The following is a 17,472-nucleotide window of genomic DNA, read 5'->3' on the forward strand; positions in this document are numbered from 1 at the left end:
CATAATAAGCAACTTATTCTAAAACATTGATAAATATAGACATTTCATCAATTACAAATTATATGACCCTCCCCTGGACTATATTTCAAAGGCACACGTCGATATATAGCATAATAAGCAACTTATTCTAAAACACTGATAAGTATAGAAATTTCATCAATTACAAATGATATGAAATCTCCTCTGGACTAGATTTCAAAAATACTTAACCTTCCCCTTGACTGAAATTGAAAAAGAATGACCCTCTCCCATTTTATTCCAGGTACCCATTATGTAAATGTTGATTCATTCATTGCTCAGCAGGTTATGCGAATTAACGTAACTGGTTAGGAGAAAGGTTAGGGTTAGCAAAATGTTTTTGTTTTTTTGTTGACAATTTCACAAAATTTGTATCCCGTCTGGACATGACCAGTTTGGCGTTCTAAACGCAAACTGGCGAAACTAAAGACAGCCGTGGACCATTGCACATTAGCGATTAGAATGCAATACACTTAATATTCTAAATAAAAAGTACGTTTCCCTGACTGTGATGCGTCTGACTTTTTACATTAAAGACCGGTGGATATTTGCCATGAAATCGAATGATGTTTTCGGGTCTCTGATTAAATTTGGTTTGGGTCCTAAGTGTCTCTGGCATAAACTTGGACACCTCTTGGTAGCGTCCCTGCCGTAGCCTACGTCACCAGTTTTTACCTAATGCGATGGAACAGCGTGGAATTAAGATTTCCAAATCGTTGTAGCGGTGGCTGAAATTAACAAACAACAGGTAATTAATGATCATTAAATGTTGAATTTTGTCTTTACTACACGTCAGAGACGGTTCAGCACAGTAGCATGCACGAATGGTCAGTGAGTGTGATTTACCATTCTTTTATTTTGATTTACATTAGCTAGCTATAGTCCCTGAACTTGAAAAAAAAGAAACGTTCCCGAACAATTCCCCTGAATGTTATGACAACTCATTGAGAAATGACTTGCATGTCTCCATAATATTGATAAAATTATCTGTTTCTGTATATTTGCTGTGTTTTTTCCCCCCCTGCTCTCTAATTTTGCTTAGATGAAGATGTGGCATCCCTTGCAATCACTTGCTCTGTGTGTGCTACTTGCTCTCCTTGTAAACCACTGCCAAGGAGCCAGGCAGGGCCAGGATCTCAAATGTGGAGGTAAGTCTTTGGATTTCTACCATTTTACTACACTAGATCCTGTTTAATCTCATAATTTGATCCCAACCCCCTTATTTTCTACATTGTGCGTCCACTTTTGGTCCGCATACCTTCGTTAAACTACCTAACATTTCGCTATTGTCCATCAGCGTGTAGGGCCATGGTGGATGAGATGGAGTGGGCAATATCTCAGGTGGATCCTAACAAAATGATCCAGACCGGGTCCTTTAGAATCAACCCAGATGGTAGCCAGTCTATTAGAGAGGTAGGTGTACCTGAGGGCTACTGGCTCCTTCATTGGCCTTATTTTACACATTCAATGTTATTTATTTGTAGGCTGGGATTATACAGCATTGTTTTTAAAACATAGTAATGTGTTGTCACAGTGTTTCCTATTATAGGGTTATCATTCTCTCTTGTTGAGCTCACCAACATTGTGTTCCCCCCAGGTTCCTCTCGCCCGCTCTGAGGGTAACCTCCTGGAGCTAATGGAGGAGGTATGTGAGAGGATGAAGGACTACGGGGAACGCTTGGACCCCACCACCAGCAGGGAGACCTATGAGAGGGTCACGTCTCGGAACGGCAGACCCATGGACCTCTCAGAGGCTAAACTGGATTCCAGAGTTACATCCAGCCTGAAATTTGCTGTGGGTAGCCATTTTGTTTTCATTTTCACATGGTAGGGACTAGGGATGATGACACGCTATAGCTCATCAGTGTGACATTCTAGAACCTCTGATGTAGTGAATGATAATGACTACAGTTGATGACAGCAGACCAATGCAGTGGAAACTTTCCACATCCATATGTTTGTACTGTAGGCTCCTGCATCTCACTGAAATGTGTCCCCCACTACATCTTATTTAACCATTATCTTCTCTGTCTTACCCGTAGTGTGAGACCATCGTTGAACAATATGAAGACGAGATCATCGAATTCTTTGCCCATGAAACAGACAACGTGAAAGACAAACTCTGCAGCAAGAGAACAGGTATACCACCATCTTACTTGATCCAATACATTATATTGACCACCAGAGACTACGTGTACTGCTATTGGGGATACACCTCTTACAAAATTGTGTTTGGAATGACTCATTGTAATACAATGTGAAAAATCAATACCAAAATGTAACTCGTTGATGGTTTTTCTCTGCAGACCTTTGCGACCATGCTCTGGAAATCCCTCATGATGAGCTATGATTCCATCCTGCAGTTCACACAGCTCAGCTTTATACACAACTACCTTCCACCGCATTAGTGGGGCTGCAGACTATTCAGAGCAGCTCCAGCACCAGGTGCTTACTGTCTGTAATACAGGAATGGGGGGAGTTGAAGATTGTAGAACTCGACACACTAGCTCGATCTGCTCTATCAATCACAAGATGCAAGGTATAACTTATTGGGCAACTACTGTTAAGAAAACTCATGACATCAACTATATTATCACACATTTGTGCTTTTATGCCTCAATTTATATTGTCCTTATGCAGGTGGGTAGAACACTCTTGTAATGTATATATTACTGCAATGAATTCAAATCAAGTGTATTGGTCGCATACACATATTTAGAAGATGTAATTGCGGGTGCTATTTATAGTATTTCTAACAGACGGTTGTAGCAATGGGGGAAAAAATGGTATCACTCTGGATGATTTCAGGAGTTTAAATGTTCTCAAGCTTACTCTTGAAGCAGATGGTGAATCAAATTCTGTAACAATAGTTAGATAGTAAAGTTGTTCAACATGGTTGCTGTGCTTGTTGCTTTGATTAATTGTATCCTGTGAATGATGGAAAGGTTTGATTTATACTTTCTCCAGCAACTCCCATTCCTCTTCTATTTTGTGTATTAATCTTTTGTCATGGTCATCTGTTTTTCATACTTTGATGGAAATATATTTCTACAACAATCAGGAGTTGTTGTTTTAGTGTTGGATTACACACAAGTGGGTTTGTATGAAGACATGAATAATAACTAATCAGACAAACTTTTTGGGCGACCCGACAATTCACATAAATGTGAGGTATAGAGATGTCATTGTAAGCGAAAGCAAGTCTCCAAGAAGCAGTAAATCTGGTCTGCTATTTCCATGCTTCCCGTTTTTAAGTTTAGAATTTTGTGTCCTATACTTTCGATTTTGTACACCAGCTGAAAATACAATATTTTTTGTTATGGAAAAGATATTTCAAAGCTGTTTAGATGGTGCAATGATTCTCTACACACTATACTTGGGGCCTATAGTTTGTTTTGTGACAAACTGAAATTAGGCAATTAGAATTTTACCAACTGGGAAATGGCGGAGCAATTTCTTAAGTGTATCTTTAAGCCATTGGGTTTTATAACATTTGAATGTTACACTTACAATCTCATGTCGTTGATCACACTTTCGGCAATTTAATTTAAAATCCTTGACGCTAGATTCAGCCAGACACCCACCCACAGGCAGATTATGGGTATGTACGTCACCCAAACCATGCCTTTTCCCAGCCAATCTCCTTTGTTGGCCTGTTCCTCTCTCAACCTTCACCTACCATCAAACTACACCTACCATCACCTTCAACGAGGTACTGGGGATTTTTACCAGCACAGTCAGAATTTACCAACACAAACTCGTCACATTCACCATGTCCCTACTGTCCGCCTACAGGTTTACCCCGAAGCTCTTAAATTCAACGAAGGTGAGACCGGTAAATGATATGGGCGCTGCATTGTCCCGCCCCATGCCATAACGTTAGCTAGCTAGTATGCTAAAACTTTGGTTAGCCACTTGCCAGTAAGAACAAACGTGAAGTTAGCATTTAGCTATCGTAACTAGCTAACTAAGACTTTAGGCCTTAGCTAAGTGATGTGTAGATAACTAATCAGTTAACTTTAGAACAAGTTCACATTCAGGTAGCCAAATCAAACTAACGTTATGTTTTACTAGTTAGCCAGCTAACGTTAAGCTATGTACCGTAGACTATAAAATATATAGACTTTATGAAGCTAGCACGGTAATGTGTATAGTAGCTAACTGTTGCTATCTTTGATAACATGAATTAGCTAAATGTCTAGGCTTGAGTTTCGTAGCTACCTAGCGAACTAGCACACTGTAGTTGGCTAGCTCGCCCCTAGGCTCCAGTTTTAGTTTGTAATGACAATCTGGGAGAATTATTAACAAAGACATCTAGCTAGATGATACTGTATCGTACTTATGTGGGCCTTCACTGCCTTGATATTGTGCCAAGGACTCAGAGTTGATTAAATCAGATACCGGCTGTCCAACATCAGTTACTTGTACACTACTGTAGGTTTTAGGCAAGTACTAGTAACCAACTATAAAGTAGGTTACCATATCTTGCAATGCAGCTTCATTCCCGCAATGTTACTCACAGCAGGAGGCAAATTACAGTCTTTCGTTGGCTCTAACTCTTCTGGAAAAGGCATCTCTTGCATGCAAAGCAAAAGAGGACCAGCCATGTTTGATTAGCTGGAACACATAGCTAGCAGCACATAACGTTAGAATAGTTGCATTTGAGTGAATTGTACAGGCTACCTAACTTTTCCGATATTTCTTGATTGTGTGAAGGCATCTTGTTTCCAGTTGGGCAAAGCTCTATTTTTCTGTCAATCCAAGGTCAGATCTCTGTACATTCTGACTTGAGGTTAAAAAAAATGTGGTTGTGTCCTTATGGTCCTAAAACAGTTAGAACATGGATGCTCTTTAGACACAGTGCTGTGAGCAATGCTTTGACTAAATCAGTTCTACGTTAGAATACATAAATGCATTGGCATATGTAGGCCTATTTGCCACTGCACACGTCTATCGTTCAGCAATTTTCTGTTTGTTATCCTTTGTCATGGAACTCACACTTCAGTTTCTCTCCTGCAGTGATTAGGTAGGCTAGGTCATCTTTAGGTGCACAGGCTAGGTCATTGTTAGTGATACAGGCTAGGTCATTGTTAGTGATACAGGCTAGGTCATGGTTAGGGATGCAGCCTAGGTCATTGTTAGGGATACAGCCTAGGTCATTGTTGGGGATACTTTGCAGTGCATTGTGGCTTGCTGATGTTTTAAAGTGAGGACTAACGCCCCTCTGATTATTGAAACTTGAAACCTTTCTCTGATGACTGCCTGTCTGTGATACACGTCGGAGATTTAACCTATTTTGACTGATTGCATCTCTCTTGACACCCCTTCTTGTGCCTCTCAGAGCACAGCATGTCTCTTCGCCGCTTCCAGAAATGCCACTACATCAACAGTAAGTACCCTGACTGGACCTCCTTCATTTTTCAATTTGATTTACACACATATGCTTTTTACCTAGCAGTGCTGTGATGTTTTGAACTGAGTCTGAACTGAACTGATGTTTTCTAACTGTGACGTATTGTATTTTTCTCTGTGCCGTTGCAGAACCTGAGAGATGTGCTTTCGGATCTCGTCCCTAAAGAACAGAGTAGGGTTAAGAATTTCAAAACGCAGTATGGCAAGACCAACATCGGCTCAATCACTGTGGATATGGTACTTTCTGTTCAACTGTCATTTGTAAACGTTCTACATTATTAGACGTACCCCTTTCAGTGCCTGTTGTAGTGTGAATATGGTAGCTGTTGATGTTAAATGTGTGTGCCCTTGTCTTTACAGATCTACGGTGGGATGAGAGGTATGAAGGGCCTGGTGTATGAGACCTCAGTGCTGGATGCAGATGAGGTGAGTTGGTCTGTGCAGGGAAAGCCCCTTGACAGAGAACTGAATGCAAGCTCAGTATCAGGTAGGGGAATAGATTGGGCATTTTAGCCATTTTCAGTTGCTTGTTGGTATCTTAGATTGTTTACACTTAGGTGGTAAACAAGATTAGGCAACTAGATTCAGCTGTAGGCTGATTTTTGTTTGATTGGATGGTTGGTGGGCTGGAACACAATTATAATAATTTGTATACTGCAAATTGATGACAACTAAGCCAAATAATAATTTCATACGTTGATTACATTGAGACACGATAACATAAGTGACTTTTTKTTTTTTAGAATTTGCGGGAATACTTGGGAATTGTTAGTGATATTAGGATTTTTTTAAACCAAAAACGAACAAAAGAATTGCCGGTTGCCAACCCCTGGCCTAGATGACACATACAATTTAGGCATGCCCTTTAGTGATTCATTTCCRGTGGCTGAGCTGAAGAGAATTGTTTTGAAAGAGAATGATTTCCACACTTGCTTAGTACTCCTCTGAGGGAGATGGCAGAATGCAAATTAATTGAATAGTACTAAATGAAATGGAACTAAATAAAAGCCATCCTGTGTCTGATGCTTGAAACTAGACAACTAGCTACTTAAACAGTGACTTGACCTTAAGTCCCACCATACTCATCAGCTTACATTAGCTGAGAATAAGGAAGGTGATATTTTGCAGCCATTTCAGCACCACTTACGGATATTGGCTTAAAAGTCATAAGATAATTCATGTCACATAGGGCCAATGGGTTATGTAATGTCAATGTGGGGTCAAAGGTATTTGAATAAAACAGACTGAGGGAGGTTTTTGGTGGTTGCATCCCTGTTCCACCCCTGTATATTAATTTATTAATGCATGCAAATGCACCCAGTGTATATATGCAAATGAGGCACATAACATTTTCTTTATTTCGTCACAAATTATATGTTTTCATCTGAGATATATATACACACACACACACACAGTTGAAGTCGGAAGTTTACATACACCTAAGCCAAATACATTTAAACTTAGTTTTGCACAATTCCTGACATTTAATCCTAGTAAAAATTCCCTGTCTTAGGTCAGTTAGGATCACCACTTTATTTTAAGAATGTGAAATGTCAGAATAATCAGTAGGGAGAATGATTTATTTCAGCTTTTATTTCTTTCATCACATTCCCAGTGGTCAGAAGTTTACATACACTCAATTAGTATTTGGTAGCATTGCCTTTAAATTATTTAACTTGGGTCAAATGTTTTGGGTAACCTTACACAAGCTTCCCACAATCAGTTGGGTGCATTTTGGCCCATTCCTCCTGACAGAGCTGGTGTAACTGAGTCAGGTTTGTAGGCCTCCTTGCTCGCACACGCTTTTTCAGTTCTGCCCACACATTTTCTATAGGATTGAGGTCAGGGCTTTGTGATGGCGACTCCAATACCTTGACTTTGTTGTCCTTAAGCATCTGCCTCAACTTTGGAAGTATGCTTAGGGTCATTGTCCATTTGAAGACCCATTTGCGACCAAGCTTTAACTTCCTGACTGATGTCTTGAGATGTTGCTTCAGTATATCCACATATTTTCCTACCTTCATGATGCCATCTATTTTGTGAAGTGCACCAGTCCCTCCTGCAGCAAAGCCCCCCACAACATGATGCTGTCACCCCGTGCTTCACGGTTGGGATGGTGTTTATCGGCTTGCAAGCCTCCCCCTTTTTCCTCCAAACAAACGATGGTCATTATGGCCAAACAGCTCTATATTTGTTTCATAGACCAGAGGACATTTCTCCAAAAGTACTGTCTTTGTCCCATGTGCAGTTGCAAACCGTAGTCTGGCTTTTTGTGGTGGTTTTGGAGCAGTGGCTTCTTCCTTGCTGAGCGGCCTTTCAGGTTATGTCGATATAGGACTCGTTTTACTGTGGATATAGATACTTTTGTACCTGTTTATCCAGCATTTTCACAAGGTCCTTTGCTGTTGTTCTTGGATTGAGTTGCACTTTTCGCACCAAAGTACGTTCCTGAGGGGTATGACGGCTACGTGGTCCTATGGTGTTTATACTTGCGTACTATTGTTTGTACAGATGAACGTGGTACCTTCAGGCGTTTTGGAAATTACTCCCAAGTATGAACCAGACTTGTGGAGGTCTACAATTTTTTTCGGAGGTCTTGGCTGATTTCTTTTGATTTTCCCATGATGTCAAGCAAAGAGGCACTGCGTTTGAAGGTAGGCAATGAAATACATCCACAGGTACACTCCAATTGACTCAAAATATGTCAATTAGCCTATCAGAAGTTCTAAAGCCATGACATTATTTTCTTGAATTTTCCAAGCTGTTTAAAGGCACAGTCAACTTAGTGTATGTAAACTTCTGACCCACTGGAATTTTGGGGATACAGTGAAATAATCTGTCTGTAAACAATTGTTGGAAAAATGACTTGTGTCATGCACAAAGTAGATGTCCTAACCGACTTGCCAAAACTACAATTTGTTAACAATTTGTGGAGTTGTTGAAAAACTAGTTTTAATGACTCCAACCTAAGTGTATGTAAACTCCCGACTTCAACTGTATGTGCATTATTAAAAAAGACTTACTCACTTTTATTGTAAGTAAGAATAGAAGATGTTTCTGTACACTTCTACATTCATGTGGATGCTACCAGGATTATGGATAATGAGTGTGAAGGTTAGAGGCATAAAGATCATACCTCCCCTGTTATTGGTAATGGTGAGGTAAGCATGTTTTGTTGTAGCCTTTGTAACTTTCCTACTCATCATTGTCATGATTCATTCATGATTTTTCTTAATCCTGGCATTATCAGGAATAATTTAGAAGTCTTTAGAATCATCTTATCTGCTCACTTATAAAGAAGTGTGCTTCAGTTATCATTCAGTTACAAAACAAACTGCAAATGCATCCAACGAGTTTGTAGAGTCACAATCTTGATGTAGTCATTGCGTGCAAGGAATAATAGGACCAAATACTAATATTTGGACTACTTTGATACATAAGTGCTGTCATTTCTAAACGGTTAAACATATGTATGAAAATACCCTCAAATAAAAGGTGACATTCTGTACTGTTGCCTCATGATGGGTATAGACACCCCTACCCCCACACACACAAAAATGCTTAACATTTTACAAATACATATGGAGGGGAGTGTAGATATCTTTTAAAAACATTTTTTGTTAGGGAATTCGTTTCCGTGGCTACAGCATTCCGGAGTGCCAGCAGCTGTTGCCCAAGGCTCCAGGAGGTGCCGAGCCATTGCCCGAAGGTCTGTTCTGGCTGCTGGTGACAGGCCAGGTGCCCACAGAGGAACAGGTGAGTGTTAGCTAGGTAACTCATTACGGAGAGAGAGTATGGCACATCAGCTTAAATGTTGTTACAACAACCCTTTGCATAATTGTACAGATCAAATTATGTATATATTCAATAAGAGGTTGACCCGTATACCATAAACCACAACATAAAGCTTAACCACAGACAAATAGCTCTTGATCTTATCTCTGGGAGGAGGTTTGCTTCCATTTTGGTTTAGTGACGGACTATATTTTGCATACAAAACTACATTACGTTTGGTGTGCATAGCTTGACCAATGAACCAATGAACCTATTTGTGTATTGTCTGTCCCCAGGTGAACTGGCTGTCCAAGGAGTGGGCCAAGCGTGCAGCTCTTCCCTCCCACGTGGTCACCATGCTGGATAACTTCCCCACCAACCTCCACCCCATGTCTCAGTTCAGCTCCGCCATCACAGCTCTGAACAGTGAGAGTAGCTTCGCCCGGGCCTACTCCGAGGGAGTCAACAAGGCCATGTACTGGGAGGTGAGCTCAGGAAACATACCCTAAAGAATGTTGAACAGTGCACGCTGTTGTGGGAAACCATGTTGTTCAATAGGACAAACCGTTGTGAAATGTAGCAAAATGTCAATGCGCCACAGTTATAAGAAGTCAAGATGGTGGAATCTYAACAAATTTGTTAAAAATCTGTTGAAAGAGTGCCTTCTTTCCGATTACACTATTGACATGAAAATTATTCTCTTCTCTCAGTTTGTCTATGAAGACTCCATGGATCTGATCGCTAAACTGCCATGCGTTGCAGCCAAGATTTACCGCAACCTTTACCGTGAGGGCAGCAGCATCGGCGCCATCGACTCCAGTCTGGACTGGTCCCACAACTTCACCAACATGCTGGGCTACAGTGATGCCACGTTCACTGAGCTCATGCGCCTGTACCTCACCATCCACAGGTCAGTTTTATAGAGAGTGCTACTTCATTCATAATACATTTTTCTAAGTTTATCATCCATTAGTCTCTACCGTGGTAACTTTAGGGTGTGCATATTCAGCTCCTGCTCCGTCATTGCACAATGCAGTTATGTGGCTGCATCACTTATTCTTTCATTCACTCCCCTTTGCTATAGTGACCATGAGGGTGGTAATGTGAGTGCTCACACCAGCCACCTAGTGGGCAGTGCCCTGTCTGACCCCTACCTGTCCTTCAGCGCAGCTATGAACGGATTGGCCGGACCTCTTCATGGACTGGCTAACCAGGTGTGTATGGATGCTAATGTCAAAGTTAACATGTGTGTAAATATACTGAAAACTGACTGTACAAAACATTAGGAACACCTTCCTAATATTGAATTGCACCCCCTTTTGCCCTCAGAACGGCCTGAATTTGTCGGGGAATGGACTCTACAAGGTGTCGAAAGCATTCCACAGGGATGCTGGCCCATGTTGACTCCAATGCTTCCCACAGTTGTCAAATTGTCTGGATTCTTCATGTACACGGAAAACTATTGAGCCTGAAACTCAGCAGCGTTGCAGATCTTGACACACTCAAACTGGTCTGCCTGGCACCTATTATTACCATACCCCGTTCAAAGGCACTTATGTTTTTTGTCTTGCCCATTCAACCTCGGAATTGCACACATACACAATCCATGTCTCAATTGTCTGAATGCTTAAAAATCCTTCTTTAACTTCATATGACTGCAATCCCGTTAACGGGATCGATATGACAACAGCCAGTGAAAGTGCAGGGCGCCAAATTCAAACAACAGAAATCTCATAATTAAAATTCCTCAAACATACATGTGTCTTATACCATTTTAAAGGTAATCTTGTTGTTAATCCCAACAAAGTGTCCGATTTCAAATAGGCTTTTCAGCAAAAGCACCACAAACGATTGTTAGGTCACCACCAACTCAAAGAAAAATTCAGCCATTTTTCCAGCAAAAGAGAGGAGCCACAAATAACACAAATAGAGATAAAAATGAATCACTAACCTTTGATTATCTTCATCAGATGACACTCATAGGACTTCATGTTACACAATACATGCATGTTTTGTTTGATAAGGTTCATATTTATATAAAAATCWGAGTTTATATTGGCGCGTTACATTCACTAGTTTCAAAAACATCCAGTGATAGTGCATAGCCACATAATTTCAACAGAAATACTCATCATAAATGTAGATGATAATACAAGTTATACACATGGAATTATAGATATACCTCTCCTTAATGCAACCGCTGTGTCAGATTGCAAAAAAATTTGCGGAAAAAGCAAATCATGCAATATAATCTGAAACGGAGCTCAGAACAATAGTAAAATTAGCCGCCATGTTGGAGTAAACAGAAACCAGAAAATACATGATAAATGTTTCCTTACCTTTGAACTTCATCAGAATGCAGTCCTAGGAATCCCAGGTCCACAATAAATTCTTGATTTGTTCGATAATGTCCGTTATTTATGTCCAATTAGCTACTTTGGTTAGCGCGTTTGGTAAACAATTCCAAAGTCACAAAGCGCGTCCACTATAACGTGACGAAATGTCCAAAAGTTCCGTAACAGTCAGTAGAAACATGTCAAACGATGTATTGAATCAATCTTAAGAATGTTGTTAACATACATCTTGAATAACGTTCCAACCGGAGAATTACATTGACTTCAGTTGAGCGATGGAACGGAGCTGCCTCCCACGTGAACGCGCATGGTCAAAGCGTGGTCACCTCATGGCTTTGGTTACTCATTCCTGTCTCCTTCGGTCCCCCTTCACAGCAGAGTCATCAGACAAAGTTCTATTGACTGTTGACATCTAGTGGAAGCCGTAGGAAGTGAAAACTCATCAATATCTCGCTGTAATTTCAATGAGAGCTTGATTGAAAAACTACCCAAAATTCCAAAACAGGGAGTGGAACTTCTCAGGTTTTTGCCTGCCATATGAGTTCTGTTATACTCACAGACATAATTCAAACAGTTTTAGAAACTTGAGAGTGTTTTCTATCCAATACTAATAATAATATGCATATATTAGCAACTATGACTGAGGAGCAGGCCGTTACTTGGGCAACCTCTGTGCACCTTTCATCCAAGCTACCAATACTGCCCTGCAGCCATAAGAAGTTACCTGTCTCCTCTCCTTCATCTACACTGATTGAAGTGGATTTAATATTAAGGGATCATAGCGTCCTTCACTGGTCAGTCTGTCATGGAAAGAGCAGGTGTTCCTAATGTTTTGTACACTCGGCACACCCACACACACACAACACACACACCACACACACAACACACACAGTACCAGTCAAAAGTTTGGAAACACCTACTCATTCCAAGGGTTTTTCTTTATTTTGACTTTTTTCTACATTGTAGAATAATAGCGAAGACATCAAAACTATGAAATAACATATGGAATCATGTAGTAACCAAAACAGTGTTAAACAAATCAAAATCAAAATATATTTTATATTTGAGGTTCTTCAAAGTAGCCACCCGTTGCCTTGATGACAGCATTGTACACTCTTGGCATTCTCTCAACCAGCTTCATGAGGTAGTCACCTGTAATGCATTTAAATTAACAGGTGTGCCTTAAGTTAATTTCTGGAATTTCTTTCCTTCTTAATGCGTTTGAGCCAATCAGTTGTGTTGTGAAAAGGTAGGGGTGGTATACAGAACATGGCCCTATTTGGTCAAATTACGAAGTCCATATTTTGGCAAGAACAGCTCAAATAAGCAAAGAGAAATMACAGTCCATTACTTTGATGCAGAAATTTTCAAGTTTCTTCAAGTGCAGTCGCAAAAACCATCAAAAACCAAGGATTTCAGTAATCCACTCGTTCAACATGCAGAGAAAGGAATCCAAAAAGCTACCGCGAAACTTTGTTAAAACAAGTCAAAATAAGTTTATTTAATCCTCAGGTACCCTAAAATGTAATCAAACTATACTATTTCATACGGAAAGAAGTATGTTCAATAAAAAAGCAAAATAAGCAGCTGCGCGTCCTCTTCGTCGCACACGCACAGACAGATTTCCAACTCTAACTCCCAGTACCAAACTTCTTCCTTGTTTGGGAAGAAACAAGCCTGAAACCTTGAGCAAACACTGACATCTAGTGGAAGCCATAGGAATTGCAATCTGGGAGCTGGAATTGCATATGACCCATAGCTTTCCATTGTAAGAGCATGGGCTCCATTTTTTCCCGGTTGGATTTTCTCCTACCATATCAATTGTGTTATAGTCTCATACATTATTTTAACATTTCTAAAAACTTCAAAGTGTTTTATTATCCAGTGGTACCAATTATATCCATATCCTGGCTTCTGGGCCTGAGTAACAGGCAGTTTACTTTGGGCACGTCAGTCAGACAGGAAGTGGAGAAAAATAGACCCTAGCCTGAAGATTAAGTGCCGTCCACAGGGTATGGCATGCCTTTGCAAAAGGGAGTGATAGCCTTCCTTCTTCAAGATATCCTTTACCCTGTACAAATCTCCCACTTTACCACCACCAAAGCACCCCCAGAACATCACATTGCCTCCACTATGCTTGACAGATGGCGTCAAGCACTCCTCCAGCTTCTTTTCATTTTTTCTGCGTCTCACGAATGTTCTTTGATCACCTCAAACTTAGATTTGTCTGTCCGTAACAGTTTTRTTCCAATCTTCCCCTGTCCAGTGTCTTTTGCCCATCTTAATAATTTATTTTTATTGGCCAGTCTGAGATATGGCTTTTCTTTGCAACTCTGCCTAGAAGGCCAGCATCCCGGAGTCACCTCTTCACTGTTGACGTTGAGACTGGTGTTTTGCGGGTACTATTTAATGAAGCTGCCAGTTGAGGACTTGTGAGGCGTCTTTCTCAAACTAGACACTCTAATGTACTTATCCTCTTGCTCAGTTGTGCACCAGGTCTTCCCACTCCTCTTTCTATTCTGGTTAGAGCCAGTTTGCGCTGTTCTGTGAAGGGAGTAGTACACAGCGTTGTACGAGATCTTCAGTTTCCTGGCAATTTCTTGCATGGAATAGCCTTAATTTCTCAGAACAAGGATAGACTGACGAGTTTCAGAAGAAAGGTATTTGTTTCTGGCCATTTTGAGCCTGTAATCAAACCCACAAATGCTGATGCTCCAGATACTCAACTAGTCTAAAGAAGGCAGGTTTTATTGCTTCTTTAATCAGGACAACAGTTTTCAGCTATGCTAACATAATTGCAAAAGGGTTTTCTAATGATCACTTAGCCTTTTTAAAACGATAAACTTGGATTAGCCAACAACGTGCCAATTGGAACACAGAAGTGATGGTTGCTGATAATTGGCCTCTGTACGCCTATGTAGATATTCCATTAAAAATCAGCCGTTTCCAGCTACAATTGTCATTTACAATGTCTACACTGTATTTCTGATCAATTAGATATTATTTTAAAATTGCTTTTCTTTCAAAAACAAGGACATTTCTAAGTGATTCCATGTTTGAATGGTTGTGTGTGTGTGTGTGTGTGTGTGTTTATATGTATGTGTGCTATTTAACAGACATCTTTATCCAAAGGTATTATCTGTTTTCATTCAAAGCAAGGCTTTCAACCTCTCACCATTAACATAGTAGAGAGAGAGGATGACTATGGAACTATAATAAGCTCAGTAGTGGAAATGGAGAATGAAAGCAGTGATTTTGTTTTGGTTGGAGTGAGCCCCTGCCTTACCTATGCCCCTTGTAGGAGGTGCTGGTATGGCTGACGGCCCTGCAGAAGGAGATGGGAGGAGAGGTGTCTGACGAGGCCATGAGAGACTACATCTGGAACACCCTCAAGTCTGGAAGGGTAAGTGGTCTGGACTGGAGGGTATGTGAAGTTGGGTGGATGAGTCAAGGTCAGGAAACCCAAAGGAAACTTTTCCATCTACCTAAAAGTGTAGTGAACAGGTGTACAAAAGAAAGGATGCATTTACGTTTTCATTTGAGGAATAAGCTGCAAGGGGAATGATATATGTAACCTCAAAGATATTCATCCTACCCTTTTTGACCTTCTGTTTGCGTTCTCTCAGGTGGTTCCAGGTTACGGCCATGCCGTCCTGAGGAAGACAGACCCCAGGTACACCTGCCAGCAGGAGTTTGCCTTCAAGCACCTGCCCGATGACCCCATGTTCAAACTGGTGCACCAACTCTACAAGATCGTGCCCAACGTGCTGCTGGAGCAGGGCAAGGCCAAGAACCCCTGGCCCAACGTGGACGCCCACAGTGGAGTGCTGCTGCAGGTGAGTGGTGGGGTTACAGGAGGATGGAGCCAACTATTGCAGTATACTTTCAACTGATTGGGAGGGACACTGCATGAAGGTTACAAGAAACGCCTCCACCATCTCTTGAAGGAATGAAGGAAAATGTAAAGGTCTAATTTGAGCTTCTCTTCATAGTTTGTTCCATCTTAGTGAACTGTCAGAGACAAAAAAAAAAAGTCTAGGCGCTCTTCTACTCTACTTGAGCTGTCCCTTATCTTCCTACAAAGCCCTTATATATCACATACAATTGGGAGCGCAATAATGAAATACCTTGTTCTGTGCAATTAACCCTCCATCCCCTTCCTCTCTCCTGTCCTAACAGTACTATGGGATGACAGAGATGAACTACTACACGGTGCTGTTCGGCGTGTCCCGAGCCCTGGGGGTGCTGGCCCAGCTGATCTGGAGCCGAGCCCTGGGCTTCCCCCTGGAACGCCCAAAGTCCATGAGCACGGACGGACTCATGAACCTGGTGGGGGCCAACAAATCCGGGTAAAGATGAAGTATCAAAGGAAGAGGGAAGGAGGAGGATGAGGACAAAGAATAACAAAAGGGGGGCGGCAAAATATATAGTACACTTATGAAAACATTAAAGGGCCTTTGCTGGATTTAGCCGGTTCAAGTCAGTGACACCAAGGTTATATTTTTCCTTTCGTTGAGCCGTGGTAGTTGTCTTGAGATATTGAAGATGACTTGGTTTTGTAAAGAAATCCAAAAATCATGTCAATTTTTTTGTTCTAAAATGTGGGGCACTCGCATTGTCTGACGGAATTATCCAAAATACCAAAACAAAAGACAACACTCCATGGCAAGCAAGGTCCTTCTGTAATATAACCACTCTAATCTGGCCTAGCAGGTTAGAATATGTACAGTATGCAAGTGACCAGGGTCGGTAGATTAGTAATAGGGTACTGCAGCCCCTTTCATCACTGACTGACGTCACACCGCTATCAATTAAGGCAGAGTTCACTTATTACACCTCCACCTCTTTCTGGCAGTATTCACCAACCCCGTGGCACCTCTGGTAATCAGAATACTCTGCAGGTTGCTTTGTACAGTGCTTCACAAATGGCGCTATCTGTTCTCTTGGGAAGGGAGGTTGTTTTGAAAAGTGATAGACTGGGTAAGACAGCACTGTTTCCTGAGCTGAAAGGACTTTGACTGATTTTTAAATATTTTCTATCAGATTCGGGTGGAGGGGAAGAGTATAAGAATTCATCTTTTAGACTTTTTCTTCAAGACCTGAGGGCAACCTTAAAACATCAATTGAACTCAATCAATTTTCTCTTTTTATCAGCAAAATGACTAATTGAAGAGATGGTTAGTATTGACTAATGGCACACTTGACCGATTAAATCAATGTACTTAATGTTTTGTAAATGTTTGCTGGTTTTACTATGTCCTGAAATGTCTCATGTTGCTCATGAAGCAAGCACACACACATCTGAAACACCATATGAAATAATCTTATGGTTGTGTTAACTGGATTGTTAAGATACATATTTGCTTGGTTTAGTTTTAAGGTTGCCCTCCGGTCTAGTGGTGGGGGGCCTTATGTGTTTGTAATAGTTTGTTTCAATGCAGACCTTATCCAATACACTCCAATTGGGCACAGAGGGCCCAACACCACCCCCTGGGTATTAATTTAATTTGTTTTCAAACAGCCCCCTACACTGTCTTTTCCCAGCTGATTCCTTCCCACATAGTATATATGTATTTTAGGTTTTACAAGTTTGTTCTGATCCTGTTTTAATCAAACCTCAGGTTATTCTGGTTTAAAGAGAAATACATCTGATGTGAGATCATTGTAAATTGAAGGAGGAATTTGAACTTTAATGTAGCAGAGTGGGATTGTACAGTGGATGTAGGAGAGAAAATGGAAAACAAAACAAAGTCCAATAAATGTTTTTATTAGCAATTACTCTTTCGAATACTCCGATTGTGGTGTTTATGTAACTGCAACAACTCATTCTTTKCTACATTAGAAATCCACAATGAACTGCCTATCACAACATTTATGGGGATGTGGTTGTTTCACATTCCTTAGCTGAATGCAT

At 40.8% G+C, this 17,472-nt stretch overlaps 2 protein-coding genes across 3 annotated transcripts; both read left to right on the forward strand.

Annotated features, from left to right (window-relative positions):
- The first annotated feature begins 675 nt into the window (after nucleotides 1–675).
- LOC111970232 (protein canopy homolog 2) lies at nucleotides 676–2,916 on the forward strand. Its single transcript, XM_023996852.2, has 6 exons — nucleotides 676–766; nucleotides 1,061–1,166; nucleotides 1,316–1,431; nucleotides 1,616–1,813; nucleotides 2,061–2,157; nucleotides 2,325–2,916. The coding sequence occupies exons 2-6, from the start codon at nucleotides 1,061–1,063 to the stop codon at nucleotides 2,366–2,368; spliced, it is 561 nt and encodes a 186-aa protein (XP_023852620.1). The 5' UTR covers nucleotides 676–766; the 3' UTR covers nucleotides 2,369–2,916.
- A 725-nt stretch (nucleotides 2,917–3,641) lies between these two features.
- On the forward strand, nucleotides 3,642–16,136 carry LOC111970231 (citrate synthase, mitochondrial). Of its 2 annotated transcripts, none has more exons than XM_023996851.2 (11): nucleotides 3,642–3,844; nucleotides 5,360–5,407; nucleotides 5,560–5,667; nucleotides 5,791–5,856; nucleotides 9,055–9,186; nucleotides 9,501–9,689; nucleotides 9,915–10,114; nucleotides 10,289–10,418; nucleotides 14,860–14,961; nucleotides 15,185–15,394; nucleotides 15,738–16,136. In XM_023996851.2, the coding sequence occupies exons 1-11, from the start codon at nucleotides 3,791–3,793 to the stop codon at nucleotides 15,909–15,911; spliced, it is 1,413 nt and encodes a 470-aa protein (XP_023852619.1). In that variant the 5' UTR covers nucleotides 3,642–3,790; the 3' UTR covers nucleotides 15,912–16,136. The 2 variants fall into 2 exon arrangements, with proteins under 2 accessions (XP_023852619.1, XP_070301740.1); XM_070445639.1 differs by having other exon boundaries at nucleotides 3,669–3,730.
- The last annotated feature ends 1,336 nt before the right edge of the window (nucleotides 16,137–17,472 follow it).

The sequence above is a fragment of the Salvelinus sp. IW2-2015 genome, linkage group LG11 (assembly GCF_002910315.2).
Source record: "Salvelinus sp. IW2-2015 linkage group LG11, ASM291031v2, whole genome shotgun sequence".
Lineage (NCBI taxonomy): Eukaryota > Metazoa > Chordata > Actinopteri > Salmoniformes > Salmonidae > Salvelinus > Salvelinus sp. IW2-2015.

What these genes read in the sequence shown, in the direction of transcription:
- LOC111970232 (XM_023996852.2), top strand. Translation starts at nt 1,061, where the DNA reads ATGAAGATGTGGCATCCCTTGCAATCACTTGCTCTGTGTGTGCTACTT. An exon ending in GTAGCCAGTCTATTAGAGAG is followed by an intron (nt 1,432 to 1,615) that starts GTAGGTGTACCT and finishes TGTTCCCCCCAG; the next exon opens with GTTCCTCTCGCCCGCTCTGA. An exon ending in ACTCTGCAGCAAGAGAACAG is followed by an intron (nt 2,158 to 2,324) that starts GTATACCACCAT and finishes TTTTCTCTGCAG; the next exon opens with ACCTTTGCGACCATGCTCTG.
- LOC111970231 (XM_023996851.2), top strand. Translation starts at nt 3,791, where the DNA reads ATGTCCCTACTGTCCGCCTACAGGTTTACCCCGAAGCTCTTAAATTCA. An exon ending in CAGTGCTGGATGCAGATGAG is followed by an intron (nt 5,857 to 9,054) that starts GTGAGTTGGTCT and finishes ATTTTTTGTTAG; the next exon opens with GGAATTCGTTTCCGTGGCTA. An exon ending in ACAAGGCCATGTACTGGGAG is followed by an intron (nt 9,690 to 9,914) that starts GTGAGCTCAGGA and finishes CTCTTCTCTCAG; the next exon opens with TTTGTCTATGAAGACTCCAT.